Source organism: Vanellus vanellus, assembly GCF_965231255.1.
Source record: "Vanellus vanellus genome assembly, chromosome: 3".
NCBI classification, from domain to species: domain Eukaryota; kingdom Metazoa; phylum Chordata; class Aves; order Charadriiformes; family Charadriidae; genus Vanellus; species Vanellus vanellus.
This window is the reverse complement of record NC_138907.1, coordinates 24,779,083-24,800,412: the sequence shown is the minus strand read 5'-3', so window position 1 is coordinate 24,800,412 and position 21,330 is coordinate 24,779,083. Positions and strand designations below refer to the sequence as shown.

Below are 21,330 nucleotides of genomic sequence, written 5' to 3'. Positions count from 1 at the left end.
TACATTGGTATAGCATTTGATGGAGGTTATTGTTTATTGGTTATTTAGCGACTGTAGTTTTCTGGGGGCATCTAATCGGTTTATACATTAGATTACACCTCGTAACAGTCTTGAAACTGACTGACTTTCATGCTGTGACAATACTGGTTGAAAAGCACGTATACTGGTTTAGCTACTTGTTAGATTGCCATTTACAAAATAAAATCTAAATCAATAAATAAGGTACAGAAGTGTTAAATTCTTCAATTTGGTCAGAAGTCTACTACTCTGATTTCTTAATTTTGCAAACGTCGGCATTTGCCTTATTGCCTCTAAGCTACTATTGGTTCGTAGGGGTTTTCTGCGTGTGAGGTTATAATTTTGCAAACAGGCAGTATCTCGTTCATTTGCAACTGAAGCAGTTAGAAATCACGTAGCAACTATACCTTTGTACAGTCGCTGTCTCCTAACACCGTTACAGATTGGTATTCGACATGGAGTATTTATATGTTAGACTACTCGGATATACTGTAGGTGTAATCTAATCCTTTGAGTCAGTGAACATTTAGTTATAAACTGGAGCTCATGTTAAGAAACTGGATGTTTTGGACCAGACTGGCACACAACATAAATTGCATCCGTGATAATATGCACCTTCCCTTCAACTATTGCTTTAGTAAGATAAATTCCCACATTAATAAATGGCTGAAAACTGGTAAAGCTGGTACAAAAAAATCTCCGTTAGTAAGAAGAAACAAAACATTTAAAAAAATCTTCCTTCAGGATTCATTTGTCCTTCATTATTGTTCATCATTGTTCAAGCCAGCACAAAAATGCAGTATTTCTTTCTCTTTAGTATTGCATGAATGAATAAAGCTTAAACTATTCCCTGAAAAAGTTACATTGTAGCTAACCTAAGAAATATCTGGAAGACTTGAAAAAACAATTAAGGAATCAAATGGCTGTAACTGATCTAGATGGAAAATGCAATGATAAGAAGCAGCCGATGCATCGTCGCTTAGTCGTCTAATTAGAGACTGCTCCTATGAAATCTAATACTGCATTCAGTCAGTTCATCGTGTTGTACTGTACTGCTAGGTACGGTGGTTCTCTCTTTGATTCCTTTGTCATTGGGGACATTATGGTTCATAATAAGTTCACTGGCATCCATATTATGGATTTCCATCCTTTGGCAGGCCTGGCTTCCATCTCTCTTCAATTAGAGACCTCTTTTAAAAAGTTCAGCAGCAAAGAAAAAAAGAGAAAAGGAAAAAGGAAAGGAAAGAACAGAAAGGAAAAGAGAGAAAAGGAAAAGGAAAAGAAAAACTGCATCAGAAAGACACAGAAGAAAAAGTTGAAAGCTGCTTCACAGTCTTGCTGCTAAATATCAGTGCAGTCATTTTTTCCTTAATTAAACACTAAGTTTCTTTGCCATTATTATCCTGTTTATTTTCCCTTTTTTTTTTTTTTTTTTTTAAAACGTGCATGATGGGAAAGCCCATGATGCTTTAGTCAGACCTTGGCCTCCAGCATTTCCAAAAAAAGTTTGTGCATGGGGACTTTGCCTTCCAGTTTGATGTTGTAGAAATGCTGCACAGCCTTGGTGGAGGTTTGCCTCAGAAGCGGGAGAGTCATCAACATCTTGCCTGCGCGACGTGGGTCTTCCATGTGCTGCCCGGCCTCATAATCCTGCAGAGCCTCATGTAAGACGTCCTGAAGTTTCTGCACTGCCTCGACATCCTCTATGTGCATTGAGTCTGCAAAACAAAGGAGCGACAGGAGGTTTCAGTTTGGTGTGCCAAAAGTCAGATCGCTCTATGGCTGCACAACACTTTCACTGGTTCTGTCCACCCTCTTTCACCAAGAAGGAAGATAATTACCCACTAATTTCTACAGTGACCTTTAGAAAAATATCTGGAACCGCTGTGGAACTACAAAAGTATAATTAACTCCTGTGTAAGCAATCCTTCTCCTCTTCCACCTCAAACTAGTAAAACGGTCACCGTCGCGGCTCCATAAACCATCTCTTGCAGTTACTGCTTTGAAGGAATGATAGTGCCAAAGGGCTGTATGAATTGAAGCCTGCGTTTTATCAGGGAAGCGACAATGGCTGCCCTACTATGTAAAAACTCACTAAAATTCTATGTCAGGCTCCAAGGCTGCAGAGTTGGAAGCCACAGTTGTTACCCACTGCTCGGGGACACTAATCGCGGGATTAGGACCACTGCACCGACACCAGGGAAAAGCGGGTTTGATGTGATTTCCTGATAGGTTTAGCAAATTTTTTCTCCCTCAGGCACATTTAGACAGACAGGCAACACTTAAGATGTTCCTGAACAGCTTTTGCTCTGTGAAGCTAACATCTCCTACAAGGTGTAATCCTTCTCTCTCACCCACAGGGTGGTTTATCTTGTTATTGTTGGGGTTTTGCATTTTTGCTAAATCACTCAAAGTAAGCACCTTGCCCTGTACCTTTCCAGGTGAGATGTTTTGGTGGTGTAAGTATTGAGTGACAAGCCTAGACACAACGCACATGAGGAACTAAACTAAACTGCCACATGACCTGGAAAGATTAAAGCAATGGAAGTGTGAAATAAAAAGAAAAGATCTAACTGAAATAACTGTAAAACCCTCAGCAGCATAGATACAGAAAGGGAAGATGTCCCTGAGAACGTGCAGTTACTGGACCATGCTGAGATGACTTTGGACGAGCAGCCCTAATTCTCTGACTTTGCAAGTAAGGAAGAACAGTCATAGGTGAAAGAGGCCACCCAACAGCCCCTACCAGCTACCAAAATTTGGAAGGTCCACACAACTTACAAAGCAAATATAACGCTGCATAAAAGTATAACTGCTGCGAGGGGGTACAAGTCCTAGGGATAGGCTACACTGTGCGATCTTAGCTCAGGGTGACACTGGGACGTGGCATTATTAAAGTATATCCTTGAAAGCACTAGTTAGTACAATGCTGTTTCGCATCTTAATTTTTGGTTTTGGAAAAAAGCTCCCGTTCCCAGTCAGAATAACGGCTGAGGAGTTGAACCCATTTCTGTCATCATTTCCAAGCCCTGTATTAAGCAGTCTGATGCTCTGGATCAGTATTTTGACAGAGCCTTATGTTTTACCCTGTTGATGATAACAACATCAAATTTTGCACGTGCTTCAAATATCTGAATTACATTCAGAGAATTAAGATGCATCTCAGATTCATTTCTTAAAAGCTGACATGCAACTATTTCCTCAGATAATTAAGCCAGATAGTAAATACCTCTCTCTTTTCAAACACAAACATGTAAACCAAAACACAAACCAGTAAGTAACAGGTTAACAAAAATGTTCCAGCTTCTATTGTCAAAACAAATGTGCAAATTGAAAAGAAAAAAAATAAAAGTTCCAGCTCCCGCTCTAAAACAGACACCTAATTATATACAAGTTTGGATCATTTAGCACGTTTTATTGATTCTGATGACAGTTTATCTGTTAATTACACATAATGGAGTCCTATGGGAATTTTACATGTTTAATAATTCTGAGTCTTAGCGAATACATGCTCTAAGAAGCACGCAGTTAAGACATACGCTGCACGGATGTGATAGTGCACATCAAGGTGCGCTGTGCTGAAAGCAGAGAAACACAAAAATATCTCTCTGGGAAAAAGAAGGCTACAACATTATAAAAATGATGACAAGGAAATTTTACCTCTAGCAAAATTTAGTTCTAATTAATGTGAGACCATTCCCCAAATCCACACATTTTTCATCGTGTTCTAATACGGAAATTCTACTAAATAATTCTGTGTCAGTAAGAGAAAATCCCTGAATTTTGTATCCTACAAACAGGTGCAATCAATACAGACATGCTAACAAACACATATAAATGTGACTGATGCCTTAAGCATAATGTCCAACCACCGGGCTTAATTTGGAATGCAAACTCCAAACAAACTGTCATCTTTACTCCCTGACTCTACCAAGACCTTAGATATTCGCTGTTGTGCTACCAAACACACAATGTGCTACCCCAAATAATGCTTCCATAAACCATGCACAGTTTGTGCAGAAATTACACATCTTTTCCTCCTTTCTCCAAAACCACAGTGCCAGGGCCAGATTTGCTGGGGAACCAAATAGGAGCATTTTAGCAACAGCAAAATGCTTGGGGAGTCAAAGACTGACTGTACTTGAGAAATTTTTTTATACCATACTGCATAAAGAGACTGTCTTTCTTGAGAAGCTGACTGTAAATGTTCAGTCTTTAACCCTGGCCTGATTCTTCCCAGAATCAGTATTTGTAACTGCGACCACATTTGAGTTTGCAACTAGATGGATGGGGTCCAGACTAATACATTTTTCACAGAGAGATGAAACCTCCCCGAGATCTTTAGCTCTGCAGTTTGGATAGCAATTTGGCCTGCCGCATTAGGGATATATATGCTCTACACATTTCTTACACAGAAACTGAGTGAGGTGGGAAGAGAGGAAGAAAGCACTCGCAGAAAACGCAAGAAGAACCAAACCTGCCCTTGGATACAGCTATTGCACTCCATGCTCTCAAACTCTTCCACTGTGCGGACAACATCTTAAAACAAGGGATTTTATCCTCTCCTTGCAGGGGTGATTGTATACCATCCCTCCGGTAAACAGAGCAATTGCTTACATGGAAAAGTAATAGTAGTAAAGCATTTAATGTATTTGTTGCTGTCTTTGAAATCAATTTAGCAGCTGGGAAGAACGTGACCAGTCGGCTCTCCAGCAGCCGAATGCAAGCACTCTGCTGCCAAACAGCAGTCCGTAGAGCAGAGTTGAGGAAGCTGTGCCTTGGGAAGCAGACATTGTCACAGGAAATGGGGTAAGAAAAAATAGCAGAGAGAGGGGCACTTGCAAACAGTGATTAAGACTTCAAACTGTCCTTTTAAAATGGTGATTTAGCTTGAAAGATTTTAAAATGATTTAATCAAATTACTATGACAATTTAACTTCCCATTTACAGAAAAGATTCAAACTCATTTCAGCTTTCCCCATTCTAGGGTCTGCTAATGTTTAAATGCAAACTCACTAAATCTGTGCTATTTAATTAGACCATGATTCAGCTCGCAGATTGCTCAGGAAAATATTAATCTCTACAAAGATCCTTCTTCAAGTTTTAGCCTTGCAGTCTGGAACTTCCACTTTATTCTCGATATTAAACGAATGTAGATCTTAATCCCTGAGGCGTAAGCCTTTGAAAATAAGGAAAATGGTTGAAAACGCTGAACTAGCCACGGGGAAAAGAGGAGGAAAAATAAAAGAAAAGAGAAATCTTTTCAGTAACTACAGACTGGCAGATGTGAATTCAGAGCAGGTTAACTTATTGCTGATAAACCCAATCCACACTAGTGAGAGAGGGCAATGTCAACAAGAACCACTATAATTTAAGGAAACACAGAGTCTGTGTGACAATCCAGAAATAAAGAAATAATCCCACAGACAATATGAAATTGAATTATAAGTCAGGTACAAAGATTTTCAATGTTCTTCCCATAACCAAGACAAACCCTTTTCTTTTGTTTGGTTTTGGTTTGGTTTTTTTTTTGAAGTGGCATTGTAGTCAGCGTAGATAATTTACAATTACATCCTACACAGGTAATATCCAGAGAAAACCTATACCTGGATGTAATAAACTTAAAAATCAGTGCTTATATAAAGAATGAAATTAAACGGGGTCATTTGAAAGTGTTGTCATTTGAAAGCAAGCAGGATTTGATTGCAAATGCCCTGCAAAAAATGCATCCCAGGCTGGTGAAACTAAAAAGCTCAATATACAAACACAAGACTTGTTGATACAACACACGGCTGAGAACATGGGATTTCAGTCTAGAAGGGGGGAAAAGTTGTTACTGATCAGTGCTGCGACAGCAGTGTGCGAGATCAACAAATGAGGACATCGACTCATTGAGCTCTGCTTTGAGAATCTCATTTTAGCCTTGCGAATGCTTTGTTTCACCATCACAGGAAGGGAAAATAGAATTGTACCTCTTCTGATCAGCCAGTTGATTGTATCATTGTGCAGAAATGGGAGAAAACTAGAGTTCTCATGCAAGGAAAACACCACAAGGTGCAGACAGAAATTCAGATTACAATCGTTTAAAATACAAGCTTCATCTCAAATGCAGCAAATAAACATCCAGCCACCCAGGAACCATTTATAACACAGCAGAAAGGGTGACAATTAGCTAAACACTGGAAAGCGCCTGAACTGAGGGCAAGGAGACCTCTCAAAATACTGCTCTGAGGAAAGTTAAAGGACAGTGTGTATGTATTTTGTATATAACATCACTAAGAAGCAGTAGAAACCCAGAGGTCCCAAATGAGGTATTTCTTCATGTCAGAAAAGTCAGGCAGCATAAAGGAAGAAAATGTCATAGCGAATCAAGCAGCAGGGAGAATGCAGCAGTGAACAGACACACTAAGATGCTGACAAAAGCATATCAGAGAGGCAAATATCAACAGGTACTTGAATCATAGCAATCTCTGTGACGTTTGTGATTCCATATGGCTGAGCAGTTCACAAACCCGAACCAGATAAATCAGTTTAGAAAGTTGTAGGATGCTGGAAGAACTGGATAGGATGAAGAGTAAGAACAGCAGGCAAAACGTTTTTTGCTTTACGTAAGGACACCAAAATCCTAATCTGGATTATATCTCAAATAAGAGGAATTTATTATCTAGATTGCATTGCCAATCCAAAAAGCCCACAAAAACCACCCCAGTGTTTATTGATGGGTGAACTGTTCTCAGAATTACAGAACCCCTTCCTCTCCTGCCTGAAATGTATGCCAGATTTACACAAGGAAACTTGCATTTTTGCAAAGTGCCTAGCCACATTGTGTTTCTGTATAATTTTTATGAGAAACACAACACAGCGACATTTTGAAAAGCACATTGCTTAAAATAGAAGCAACCCATGGAAATTGTCCCTCACTCAGCAAGAACGCCCATCCTTTACCAGTCTAGACTTAAAATTGCCCCAGATACTTTCTTTGGTCCTCCCTGTGTAGGGTCAACTAATATACTTACTTATGACCACCTATTTGCCTGTCTTTCCTGAACAGAACTATTTGCTAGCATCTGCGTGTTTGGGCTAAGAGACAAGCACACAGACAAAGAGCATATTTTCCCTTGCAAAACAGTATGACAAAAACGGTCTGGCACCTGGATTATTTTATTGCAAACAGACACTTCAATCAGAATATATGTTGGAAATGAAAGAGGAATAAATTAAGAACTCCTTGTCCATTTGCAGTGGAAACCAAAGAAGTAAACCAAAGGCTTGTATGATTGATTTTAGTGAACAAGGTCTTATTCCAGATTGCGCTGGTTTGGCCTACTTTTAAGGAGAGACACGCAAACTGAAGCCTCAAAACAGTTTTTAAAACACAGTAGGAAATGAAGATGTAGCAAGGAAAGAAATGACTTTACAGAACACACCTCTTTATTTCAGGGGCTAACTGGATTAGCAGTGAACTAAAACCATGGGAATAAGGTAAATTAAAGGACAGTAAACCACCTATTTTTTATGCCTGAAATGGCTTACTTTCCACTAGGATAGGTAGTCAGAGTAATAAATAAAGGAATATTCCTGCAATGCAGAACAAATTGCGTACCACGAACTGGTTCGAATACCTACTCAACAAGGCTACTAGAACTCTGGAAAAGGAGAATTTGAATGACAGAGCTGAGGGGGGGGGGGGGGGGTAAGATAGCACAGAAAAGAAAATGTTGAATGAGTGCTTCAAACCCCTTTTTATCCACTACGAGAGAGATACAAGTAATTGCCATAATTGCCATTGAGAGCCACTAGTTTAGTGCTGTGGAAAAGCAGGATGAGTAAGTGAGACTAGCAATTGCATTGGTGACACAGCGGTTCATACCGTTGTTTTCCCACCCGGAAAAATCCGCCTGTCAGCACAGAGCTGGCCCCAGCAGATGCAGCCCAGTGCTCCCCTTGCAGTCCTGCCCCAGCCGTAAGGAACCCGGGGCTCCCTCCTCCCGCCAGCCACTGGGCTGACCTCGCTTCTCGCCCTTCGTGAGTCTCAGGCTGCTAACACATAAGCGATATCCACCTATTTCATAACTAAATGAGGAATATCTCAAGCTTCTTCAGTTATTAAACCAACTACAAGAAAAAAAATTAAACCATTAATTAAATCTGCTACCATTTGCTCAATGCTATCATTAAGCAAATGGTAGCAGAGTTATTTATTTCCTCTAAGAATTGTGGGTGCTATTTGATTGCATGAAAAGGGAATATGAGGAAGAAACTGTGTTCAAGCAACACGAAAATTCTGACTAGAGTGGCCACTTCCTTTTCTAAAAATTTGTTTCTATGCTGTGCCAGTCTCTATACAAAATTACATGAAAGAGGTAACAGACTTTGCTATTTACATTTGGCAAAATAAACACTGGTTTATTTTATAAACCAATAACACATGGGTGTATATATATATTTCATATATGCCTAGTCACCATAGATACATTTTAATCATGAATTCTAACACTCACAAGATATAACTAAATAAACTAAAATGAAAAAAATGACGTTACTGGAAACTAAATATAGTATGTTGTGATATAAGATAATCCACAGCCTATATGGGCAATAAAGATGATGTCCTGTGGAATAAGTGATTTATAGGGTTCTATCTAAAAATAAATTTTTATTATGATAACATTATTTAATGGTGATAGCCTAGTGCTCCGAGTACACTCTTTTGGTGGCTGGAAAGCTAAATACATTGTAAGAAACTCATTTTTTTACCAGGATAGATGATTGTGTAACTTTACTGGCTTCAATTTTGATCTGCATTTTATTATGCTAAAATGCACAAGATACTTCTTGATTCTTACTCCTTTGGTACTGAAAGGGTGCTTGGGGTTTTTTTTTAGGAGAGTTAATAAGAGAGACCAGACACTCTGATGGTGAGCAGAGGTCCTTTTCTCCTTCTGGTGGTACAGGCTAGACAGCTAGAATTAGACTTTAAGATTAAATTTTCAACAGTGCATAGGGTTATACTTTTAAGTGCCTAGCATCCACATTTGGGTCAGATTTTTCAAGATGCCAGCAGCCTATTAGGCAGATACACACGGATCAGATTTTCAAATGTGCTAATATATTTTGACACTCTAGTTCCTTATGTTAGGTCTAGATGGGAACTGAGCTTCTCTTCAAAATCTGGCCTCAGTTGTGACTCCTGAGCTCTCCTGCAACATTTGGCCTGAAGGCACAATTTAGTCCTTAGTGATTAGGCAATTTCAAAAAACTGCTCACCTGCAACTCCCTGTTTAGTATTACCTGATCGATACATGGAAGCATTTTCTAATACAAAAGAGACAAGCAGGTCATCTTTTATGTGCTGGAGTGTGCACACGTGCGTGTGCGCGCTTGTGTACACTTCAGACTTATTTTGTAAATATTTTACCTTCCCTTCCACACAAGGAAATAATTGGTACATGCATGTTTTGGAAACCATTCAAAGTTGATTTTCTGCGTGGGTAAACAAAGTGCTCATTGGTGCCAGCTTGCTTCATTTGGGCAGTGTGAGGTGGAATGCAGGGCAGTTGCATCCCGCAGCTTCAAGGTACCTACTTGCTTTTGTGTAGAGAAGGTAAAGAAAGGAGGAAGGAACTCGTGATACGGACAGGACAAGGACAACGCTGGGGTGAGAGAGACTTCTCTGGAGTTCAAGCATAAAGGCTGTATTAGTTACTATCGAATCAACGCAGATGTTTAAAACTAACCTGGAAAATTCCATATTAAGCACTACAAGTTAAGCTTAACTGTTGAAATCATGCCTATAATAATAGACTTTAACGTACACGGGACTCAAATGTCTCTACAACATTTGTGCTCTTATATATGTATTTAAACTTTTCAGATGCTATATGCACTCCGTTTGAAATCAGTGACAAACTACAAGGTTGCTACTTCTCGCATTTCTGGGAATTTATAGGAGCGGCGTGGCACTGCCCAAGCCTGCAAAGGGAAAATTTGATAACGGCTGTCAGAGAACCTCCCCAAAAAACGGCTCCTCCTCCCCACCTTTTAGAAACCAAATGGCAGGATTATCTCAGATCAAGTACCGCACAAGTAGACTCTGTAGACTTAAATAAAAGTTAGCAGTTGGGGCATTTTAAGGCTCACCATACTGAGATTTGTTGGCCAAAAAAAAGTTTGTGGTATTTATTTAAACAAAAGACAATCAATATGGAGACAATCTACAATTTCTTTTTCTGCTTCTATACAGCAGCAGGGAAAGTACTATGACACTGTATCATAAATCACTAACACAGGTACAGAGCTATAAAACCCTCTTTGTCTACTGTTTACAGTAGAGGCAACCTGGGAATCTTTCTAGACAGTGTGGATATAGCAAAAATGTCTGAAATGCCTAAGATTTTGTATTACACTTCATCTATTCTCTCTACAGCTATAAAAAGGCTAATAGATTTTAAACTACAAAAAGAAATAGTGCAAGTTTTAGAAGAAAACAGATGCACCCACAAAATATATTAAAAAGTGAACTGCTAACTGATTGATTTTATAATGGCATTTTATTTCTCTTTTCGGCTGCATTTACATTAATCAAGTTCATACTTATGTGAAAATAAGCGATTTCTGGGTTTGTCGACAAAAAAAAAGACAAAACATTTAATTTTACTTTAATTTTAGCAGCATTTTTACATTAAAACACTACAGCTGACAGAAGTTTGGTATCTGCTGCATGTACAATCTGAAGCTGAAATGTTGAATGTCAGCAGTCAAAACATTCTGTTAAAAGGGAAGTCGAATGGCTCAGCTGCTTTTTAACTCCTCCTTGCCATAGTTTTGTTTTAAAACAGCAATTGTATTTCTTTTAAGATGGAGGAAAGAAACGTTTTCAGGTAAATGTGCCCTGAATTTTAGTATGCTGAACTGTATTTATCTCTGATATTATCCTGGTTGTAATTCCCAGCAAAGTCAATGAAGCTACAGATGATTTTGATACAGCGTATGCACACTGTATGACTAAACTTTTTTTGGCAGTAGTATCTTTTATTATTACTTCAACACCGCATGTCTTTTTAGGGGGAAAAAAAAAGGTGTGAGTGGTATTTACCACCATATCCCTATATTCTAGCCCCTTATCCTTTTTATCAAGTAACCTATAGAAATATTTCTAAATCAGTGTTTGAATTATGGAATCAAAATGAAGACAAAAAATGCTCTCAATTTAGACTCCTAATTCCAGACAACTTTCTTGCTCTGTTCATTAGGCATGACCAATTTCAAGAAAAATCCTTCTTCTAGCTGCAAAGCAACCTCAAGTGTCTACTTACAATGGTAAAAAATTACAAATAAATCTTCAATTAAAAATAATTTTGAAGTTTGAGAGGCATTTCAGCATTTTGTTTATTCTGGAAATAAGATAATAGTCTAAAACTAAGGGCAGAGTTCGTGGGGCGGAGAATATTTTGTAAAGAAACTAATAAGCATTTTGGCTTTGCATGTTTTTGAATTATATTTCCAATTAAAAATGCAGAGTGCTAAATCACATTACAAAGACAAATAGGAAAGTACAACTTCATTGTTGAAAACAATTTCCCTCCTATCAATCTGAGGATTCATGCATCAATATTGTAGATGAACTGTTAATTACAAAATCAATTAAAAAATTATTTCTAAAAACAGTCACGCGTCCTGGCTCTCAGGGGGGCAATTTGGGCAGAAGGTCTCATCTCACTAGGACCGCGCCAAATCACAAGTCGTCATCCACAAGTAAGCAAAAGCAATCTGGTTTTTCATTTTTCAGCGCGGCTGAGCCCAGCCTGAGATTGATCGTCACATATGGCCCCAGAAAACAAACTGTCAATACCTTGAATGCTGCAGAATTTGAACAAATAGCCGTCCGCCCATTCAAGCCACTCATTGCATCCCATTTAACAGATTTTATTGACAGTTTCCTTCTTGTAATTAAAGGGAAAACTACTGGCCAGCAACCAAGATAAAGTTCAAAGATAGGGTCAAAACAAAAGCAGATGGAGGGGCACGGTGTGACTGTCAATGGAACATAGCATCAGAGCATGTTATTGACACACAGGTATCTAATGATCGGCACGTCATTAAAGAGGGATCTATCGTGAACTTTATGCAAATGCTAAAAGGGACTTAAGACCACAATAAAGCATTAAGGAGACACAAAAGGAAAAACAACAAAGCACAAACGATTTTTACTTATCTGACAGAATTCACTGCTTCAGCACTTTTAAATTCAAATGCAGAAAAAAAATTCTTTCTGAGATTTTTAACCCTTGCTGCACAGGTAATAATTTTTGTAGGAGCACTCTCATCAACACAGAGGATCCGTAAGGTAAGGTGTGGTCCTTGTGAGATTAAATAAGAATTTCCTCCCTCCTCCCACACCCTATCAAATAAACCAGTAGTTGCCTTTAAAGAGAACATATATAGAATATTCTCATGCATCCTTTCTGTTTGTTTCAATTGCAGTGATTAAATTTGCCAGGATTACGGAATGGCTTTAGGAGAACATCTATATTCATGTGGAAAGATCTTTGCCTGTAAAATACTCTCCAAATCATACAGGGTAATACTCTCCACTCCCTTAGGAACTTACTCCACAATTCTTAGAACCTGAAAGCTCTTCTTAGTTTGAACTGCTTTGTTTGTTGCCTTTTAGGCTAAGGTCTGATTAGCAATCTCTTATCCTAAAACCTTGTTTAAAACAAGCATGCAGAAAGTATTATGGAGGAAAAAAAAAAAGTGACGTATTAAAAATGTAGCAACCGTCATGCCACTCTGCCAACCTGAATTAGCAAGTGCTATAGCTTTGAGGGTGACAAACTCTTCTTTCTCCAGCTTCATGCTCTTGTATTTCTTTACCAGCTGCAGTATGGCATTGTTAAGGTCAAGAAGGCCTGCCAATTTGGATTGATCTTCATCCATAATATAATCTTCAGCATATACGAGCTCATCCTCAAAAGAAAGTGACCGGTATACAACACCGAGAATCAAAATCTCCATCCAAGCGCTCTGCAGAAGGCTCATCTGGTCAGCTAGAGACAAAGTGGAGAATCCTGAATAGGAAAAAAATACGGGAAAAATATTAAGCAGTTTGGATTTGTCAGAAATCTGCTCCTCTTTTTGAGTTATTCTTATATACATTGTGATAAAACACATACGTACACTGTTACTCTCCCTTCTGCTTTTGTGCCTCTCCTCCCCATCATACTACAGGAATGTAAATCAATATAAAATCAAAGGTTTTCTAATCAGCATATGAAGTTACAAACAAGTTGGAATTTGCAGGCTCTTTCTGTAAGAATCATATTAATTTGGGGAGTATTGCAGTGATAGTCTGCGATTTGTATGATGTTTTCTTTGTTCTGAAATACTCATGCTTAGTTCTAAAACCTGATGCTGTGGAACAGGGATCTGATGACTCTGTCATCATTACCACAAACCGAGAAGGATAATTTAGGAGAGAAAAACACCCAACTTTTTTAAAAGGGAAGATGTGATGTTTTAATAGAATTAAGGTGTTTATCACAAAGAGGAAAATTCTCTTTGAACTTTAACCTCAGGGGAAAGAGAAGTAACACCTACCCTCCTCAGAAAAGATGCTAATTACTCCTGCCTCTACTACACTTGCTGAAATAACAGGGTGGCATATTAAAGTGCCAACTGAATAGCAGCCGCACCATCCTTCTTCTGAGGACAACTAAAAATTTAATAAATTCCTCTTAATGAATTTAACTTTTGCTCTTTTTTTTTTTTTCCCCTGCTGTCTTTCCTAATAGGATCACTAAGGGCAAACATCTTTACTGTCTTACCTTTTCAGACTCTTGTTCACAGTACGTGTTAATTTATTATATCAAACTGCTAATATCCCAATCACATTAGGAGCTACAAAACAATATAGGAGGGGAAGCGATTTTCCTGGCCTGTTGGTGAAATGCAGTAGTTTGCCAGTTGGCACCATCAACAACAAGTACTTAATAAAATCATCAAAGGGGATTAGTCAAGCTTTTCTTAAAGGGTCTTAAGACATGTCTGCGGCTTTCATTTAGTTGTTTATGGAGCTGCTTACATGTCCTTTGACAGGGTTCCCGCTGTAAGAACATTCTTTTTGGCGTTCAATTACACTTAAATGCATTTTTCTGTTTTGAAAGTCGAGAGTTACAGTCAAGCAGGAATATATCATAAACTAGCAAATCTGCAAGGCATCTACTCCAAACAAGATTTTCTCTATAAGCACTTAGCAGCAAAACTAATACAATAAAAAAGGAAACCCCACATCCAAACCACCAGGCATCCATAAAAAATGAAACATAAAACTGGCTGCATGCTCTCTCTCTCTCATTTTTCTCCCCTCCTTATTTGTTTTCATTTTCTCTTAGTGTCTTGAGTTTTGTGATAGAACTGTAGCTCTCTGCCTTCAAAAAAACCCAACAAAAAACGAGCCAACAACATCAGAAAACCCTTAAAGAGGTGACAATGGAAAATAACACATCTGCGATTAGAAAAACAAAACAACAAAAAAAGAGAGAAATGGAGAAGAAATAATCATTTGAAAGGTTATAGGGAGGAATTCATGATTTCAATTAGCCTCAACATTTCTGTTCCTTCCCGTCTTTCAAGAACCAGTTTTTCTGCAGTAGCAGATGGACAGAGAACGTAGCCTGCAGCACCGTCCTGTGACAGCCCCATTCTCCCTCCCAGACACTGCTGTTAGTAAATAGATTTACACATTCTCCAATCTCCACACATCTTTCTGCCGAATAATTAAAAGCAGGATGATTAGTTTATTGAGTGGAAGGAGGAACTTTTTTATTGAGGTCCATCCACGATTTTATCAGGGCCAGCACTTTTACGGTTGTCATGAGGGTGCAGGCATCCAATTTTTCTTATCTGCCTGATTAATACAAACGCTGTTTCAGGACGCATTAATTAACAGATACAAATCTACGTTCTCATGGAAGGATCAATACAGAGAAGAAAAGAGGCATCAATGTGAATTTAGTGCTGATGATGGAGAAGGCACTCTATTGACATTTACGTGCATAGAAACTTTAAAGTTGCAGTGGAGCCCTTTTGTCCCTGTGATTTACAAATTAACAATTTTTCAGGTATAACAATGTTTCGCACACTTCTGAAGAGTTTAATTAAGCCAAAAGCAATAAAGTCAGCTTTGATTAAAAAAAAGTTTTACCTGCAATTTCTCTCTATTCTTTTTTCTTCTGAAAACTCACAACTACCTTCTTTTATTTACTTACCTATTTTAGTACAGGTTTGTTGTTTGTTTGTTTGTTTTTTTTAATAAATAATGCTATGTTTCAATAACATTTATTGTATGCCACAGTCAAAGGAAATTACATATGCCCTGTGAGGGGGAAAAATGAGATGTTGCCTATAATTTATTGTACTGCACTCTTGAAAAATCTGCCTTCTGGTGCAGTAAATATACTAATTGTTTTTATATGAAACATAAAAAATCAAAAGTTTTTTTTACATTATAGAAAAACTGGCAAATATAAACCGCACTGTTCTGCTCTCCAATAATAAATCAAATAAACACGATTATTTTCTTCCTGATCGAAGTAACTTTCCCTTGAAAGCCTGCTCAGTGAAAGCATGTTTTAACTTTTAAAGGCATCCCTTGTGGGAATGTAAAGCTGCATCAAGTCGTAATTAATCTGGTTTTGTGCTTTTTTTTGATTTTTCAGAAAATGTGAAAGCATCCAGCATGTCTCTTGTATCACACCAATGCCCTTTTAATAGCTGTTCAGCAAGTCACAGTTAAAAGAATAGATTACATAAGCATATGCATTTACATGCTGAGATTTATTTTTAATTGTTTGGAGGAGGTTATACTTATTGCATGCCAAACTGTGTTCTGATTCTCTGAGCTTTTGTTACACGAATCCTGATGACCAGCCATGTTCTGCGACAAGCGGCCATGCTCTATTTTCAAATGTAACTACTTAAAAAAAAGTGTCCAAATTAGACGTAAATACACTTCCAGCTCTCTGGACCGGTGGTAGCCTTCCCAGTCACTACTGTAAGCTCTTTCCGAAGTGCCCGGAGGTGCTGCATGACAGTGTGGTTTTGAACTTTGTCGTGCATTGTGTGGCTCCTTAATCCTTAAGAGTCTTGCAGGTCATTGTTTTAAATGTAGAAATGCATAATGGCTTTTTAAAATACAATGTTGTGTACCTTTTTCCCCCCTTGGCATGTACCATACTGTTGACAACTTTGATCTCTCTCCATCTCCCTCCCCAAGTCAATGCCATTTAATGTAGCTCAGGCATTTGCTAGCAGAATGACTCTGTACCTTGACCTGCAGTTAAATAGCATGTTTATCTGCGATACAGCACACTCCAAATAAACCAGATGACAGTCTGCAATAACGTCATTTGGAAGGATTGAAAGGCTTCTCAAGAGTCAGGTACCCCTGAGGTAAGAAGCTTGAAGGAAGCATGTTTTGTGCCAACCCTCCTGCCATCTTCTACTAGACGCTCGTGTGCTTGACAATGATGCCATAGGCGCTTGTCAAGTTTGTTTTTTTTTCTTTTTGCCTAGAAAACTGATGCACTTTGCAGTCAACTTACAAAAAAGGCTAAGCATTTGAAAGTGTGAAGGGCAAAAAATATCTGACGGCTAGTCTTCAAAAATACACTTTCATTTCAGAAAGCATAAATGTTTATTTCCTGAGCTGAGTGTTGACAGAAATAGGCTGCAGCGCAGGCATATGAATTTAACCCCTGGTAGGCATTCTTTTCAGGGCGGCTTTTATGTGGCTGAATGCAAGCATTGTAAATCTACAGGGTGTCTCGTAATATCAGTTAACAATAGCATTGATTTGCTGGTTACAGATTTTCTTCCTTCCTTTTTTTCTTTCTTTCTCCTCCTTTCAGGGACTGTAGTGTTTCTTCAGCTAAAAATAGATACTTTTCTACAAACAGTGTATCACACTCAAATTGTAATTATGCCGTAATGACTCACTGAGATCACCGAGTGTGGATTGAGAAAAGGTTGATTGAGCAACCGAACATATGCTTGTTGTTTTTTCCTTTTGCATACCAGTAAACCCAAAGCTCAAAGGAAGCAGAAAAAAATAGGTAAAAAGGCCTCGGCATTTTTATTATAGGAACAACCGACAGCGAGCTGACTGCGCTCTGCAGCGCTCAGCACTCCAAGCCAGCTCCAAACACAGTTCAGAGGGGCTGCTTAAACCACAGATCTTTTCGAATAGCAGCACGTGCACTACTTGCTCTCTATTTCACATTGCACACAGCTCCATGCTAAGCAGGGTAAATCTTTTATATTCCTGAAGACCCTTTCCTCTACTTCATTAAGATGGACTTCGTGGACACTAACTCACTAGGGGCTAGAGTGAAGCAGCTGCAGATGGTCAAGTGCCAAAGCAAGATCTGTGCCTCGCACACAGCACTCCGAGAACGACTGGACAAAACCAGACAGTGGCTGGACTTATCCTTACTATTAATTTCAGCCATAAACACTTGATGCGAGGCCTAAATCAGGCTACTCTGCCTTGAATCCTAGTTTATTTCACTTTGCAGGGCATGAACTTCCCTTCCTCTCTGTTAATTCTTTAGAAATGCAAATATTTGATCAAACCAGGTATGAAATTGCTGGCAAATCTGAGAGTTGCTTGCTTTTTCTGATAATCAACTCCCATTTATTTTACCAGCTGTTTTTGTGATTGTTAGTTTTATGAGTAAAATATTCCTCTTGCTTGCCCTGGTTTGTACTTCAAATATCTTCATTTACATTTTGTGTAATCAAAGCTGTGCTTGAAAATGACATGTTCACTAGTGTGTTGCAGATTCAATATATTTACACAGTTGAAATATCAGAGTTGGATTTTTAAATTATTTACACTTAATTTTGATAGATTAACTTCCTTCTAAATGTTTTATAGGTACTGATGTTTCCAGTGCAATTTCCTTATTTCAAAAAATGATGTATAGTCACCACTGTCAAAAGAACAAACCGATATGGTAAACACTTTTAAAAAAACCTTTTCTTTCAGCCCAGATTACTTTATTTAGAGAGTATGGGAGGTCATGGTCAAATGACAAACAGTGGGCCAAAGGCTTATCCCGGCCGCACAGGAGTGAATGTAAAGAAATTCCATTCCATTTCAAGATCAGACTCGGGTCCAGTGCGCTCTTGGACGTACAGCTGTCACTCTGCCCTCCTCTCCCTTCCTGGCAAGCACTCAGCGCTTGCCCGGATCCATCGTACAACTTCAGCTGGCTTCCAGGGATGTAAACAAAGGCCAGGGAAATTTCAGCAGTGAAATTTCTGCTGGGGCTACATAATGTTTTCTAGATGTGATCACGATATTTGCTGAAGGAAACCTTCATAGCCTGACTGCCACTTAATATTATTCTCTCAGAAATCCAAGGAAGAGGATGGCATGATTCTTTTTTTTAGGGTACATCTAGAGCTGAATCTCCCACATAGATCTGAATTAAGAGATCCTTTTTATTATATTAATCCAATAAAAAATGGATTTAATTGCATTTCAAAATACCCTGTAGTCTAAAAATACATATCAAGACCCACAAACATTTAACATTTCAGCTGTTACGAAAACCATTAAACAGAAGGAGAGTGCTCTCACTAATCACCAAACATATTTCACAGATTATGGATGAAATTTGGTGAAAGCTGGAACAGAAACAGATACAACTCATTATGCCTGGGCAAACCCGTTATTTCAGTTTTTTTTTTTTCTTGGGTTTGTTTCTTTTTTTTCATACCCATTTGCTCACGGACCCCCTGGTCAAAGGGCTAATAACTGCATGTGATGCCACAGCAAGCTGAAATTTAAGTATGACTGAGGATTTTCATGTGAAACTTATCAGCTCATGAAACTTTTTGGTTTTTGGGGTTTTTTTTGTTTGTTTGTTTGTTTGTTTTTGTTTTTTGTTTTTATTTGCCCAAACTTGAAAATCACAAACCAGGTCCCGAAGCACAAACTACAACTGACCGGAAACAAAGCCAAAGCCTCCAACTTACGCTATTTGCTGGATTCAGCTTCCAAGATTTTTAGAACTGATGTGCTACAATTAAAGTTATGTTTAGAAATCAGTTTCATCCAACAACTTTCATACAGTAAACCCACTGCCTTTCCCGAGTGATGCTTTGCTGTACAGCATCTCCTTCTGTCCCTATAGCAGAGCACTGCAAAAGCAGCACCGGGGCTCTGTTGTGAGCGGCACTCTCGACGCTACGAGTTGTGACTGCCATCTGTTAGCTGTGCGGCCACAGGAGAGGGAAGATCAGATTGCATACACAGAGGTGCCCAAGAATTACTCTGACTCAAGTACAAAAAGCAAAATGCACTCGGAGAGCGCTGGGATGCCTTCAGCCAAGCCTGTGCACTTTCTCGGGTTTTACTTAAGTGTGTTTGTATTCCTAACCCTTGCTGTCCATGTTCTTATAAAATATACATTTTTAAATATATTTCGTAACATGAAAAAACGCCTACGATAAGCACTTTTTCACTAACACCTACCAGTAAGACGGGAAATGCCACACAGAGCACTAAGAAACCCATCACTTTTATCACAACGCTACTTTCATCTCACTGAAACAACAGCGGAGAGATGGCACGGCAATAAAAATGCATTCACACTGCATGTCCCTCTCAATCCGTTACGAACAATGGATTCTCACTAAGCAAATATTCGCTTGTCAGAAGTATTTGCAACACTGGATTCATTCAGCAGGACTAAGTAAGTGAAGTTCACAGCAATTTAAAAGCAGCAAATTAGACATTTACAAACAGTGGAGATGCTGCTTGTCTAGCGTGACCTTTCACTCAAGCTATACAAAAAGGTGTTAATGTAATTTAAATACCAGTTAGAAATATTTCTGGTTTGTCTTTTACCCTGTGAAACCTTACATGATAACACTAAGCAGGAGCAATTTAAGCTTGTCATTTCTTCCCAGGATAAGATGTAACTCACTATAGTTCAAATTGATTTCAGTACTTTAATCAGACACCCCTCTCTAACCACCCAAATATTTCTAGGCAGCTACTTTTGAATTTCTTATTTCTAGTTACAGCACAAGTTCTTGTGAGCTGCTTCTTTAGCAATAGTATGGAAAGGAGCTAGAAAATGTGACTGATTAAGGATGTCTCCCTGACTTCACGTAACTGCCCTCAGTTGCTAATACTCCGCAGTGAAACATTAAAGATGAAAAAAACTGGTGAGTCACCCTTGCTTCAGGATAGATTTGGTAAGACCTCCATGTATGTAAAGTATGGAGTACTTTATAACGGCATCTCTGGAAACATGTGGTTTGAAGCACTGTACTCTTTATTTCCATTAATTTTCATTTCACACCTTATTATTTCAGTATTCACCGAGAAAAAGGACAACATAAGACAATAGATTTAAACAGATTAACACTTGATTTTCCCTTTGGGCTGGTTTTACCACTGGAACTTCCACAATTTTAAATAGCTTTGCTGCAAACTCGTACCAACCTTATATTAAAAAGAAGCCAGGCCAAATACTTACATTTTGATTTATCACCAGATGCTCTGAGAACAGAGGAAGACCTGATAAGTAGTTAGCGGCTTGCTTTTTTTTTTTTTGTTTTCTGTACGTTTGACTGTTGGCACTCCTGCCTTACCTTCTCTGCAGTGAGGTTTTGAATTCTAAGATACGGACAATGAAAAAGTTTTAAAATTCAGGCTAGCAGTCCGATATGGCCCAATGTAACTGTAGGTCTCCTTAAGGTCAGCAATATGAACTTGCAGATTCCTGAGGGTGATCTTTTTAATGCACTACATATGTGATCTGATCTGCTCATTTAAAGTTAACTATTGCAGTTCTTTAAATTGCAACCTTCGAACACGGTTTGGTTAGACTATGGGGGTTTTTTTTGGTCCTCTTATTGAAGATAGCAGAGGCAGACGACATCACATGGAGGGCTCCTAAAACCATCTTTGCCCCTTGACTTGAAAAGTCTGCCACTGGGGTACAGCATTTTATATGAAATTTGCTTTTTAAAATGTATGGCCTATTTTGAGGTATCACCTGTGTGCCCAGAGATTTGCACGGGAGAAAATGGAGCAGGATTGTATCCCTGATTGTTTTCTTTCACTGAGCCTATATAAAAAAAGGCCAATCATATTTTCAACATAAATATTGATTTCACACAAATTTTCCTTCAATCTGTTGTGGACGTATGTATTCAAGTATGGGTATGCTAAAGCCAGATTTCTGGGTGAAAAAATAAAAACTACATTCTATCATTCCTAAAGTGACTGTA

General features: G+C 38.5%; 1 protein-coding gene across 1 annotated transcript in view; it reads right to left on the bottom strand.

Annotated features, from left to right (window-relative positions):
* Positions 1–248: 248 nt before the first annotated feature.
* Positions 249–21,330, bottom strand: part of ESRRG (estrogen related receptor gamma) — a 373,003-nt gene continuing 351,921 nt past the window's right edge. The window contains exons 7-8 of the mRNA XM_082480161.1: positions 12,819–13,088; positions 249–1,736 (exon numbers count right to left, since the gene is read on the bottom strand). Coding sequence (XP_082336287.1) covers positions 1,492–1,736; positions 12,819–13,088 — 515 coding nt within the window. The 3' untranslated portion in view covers positions 249–1,491. The remainder of the gene's footprint in view (positions 1,737–12,818; positions 13,089–21,330) is intronic.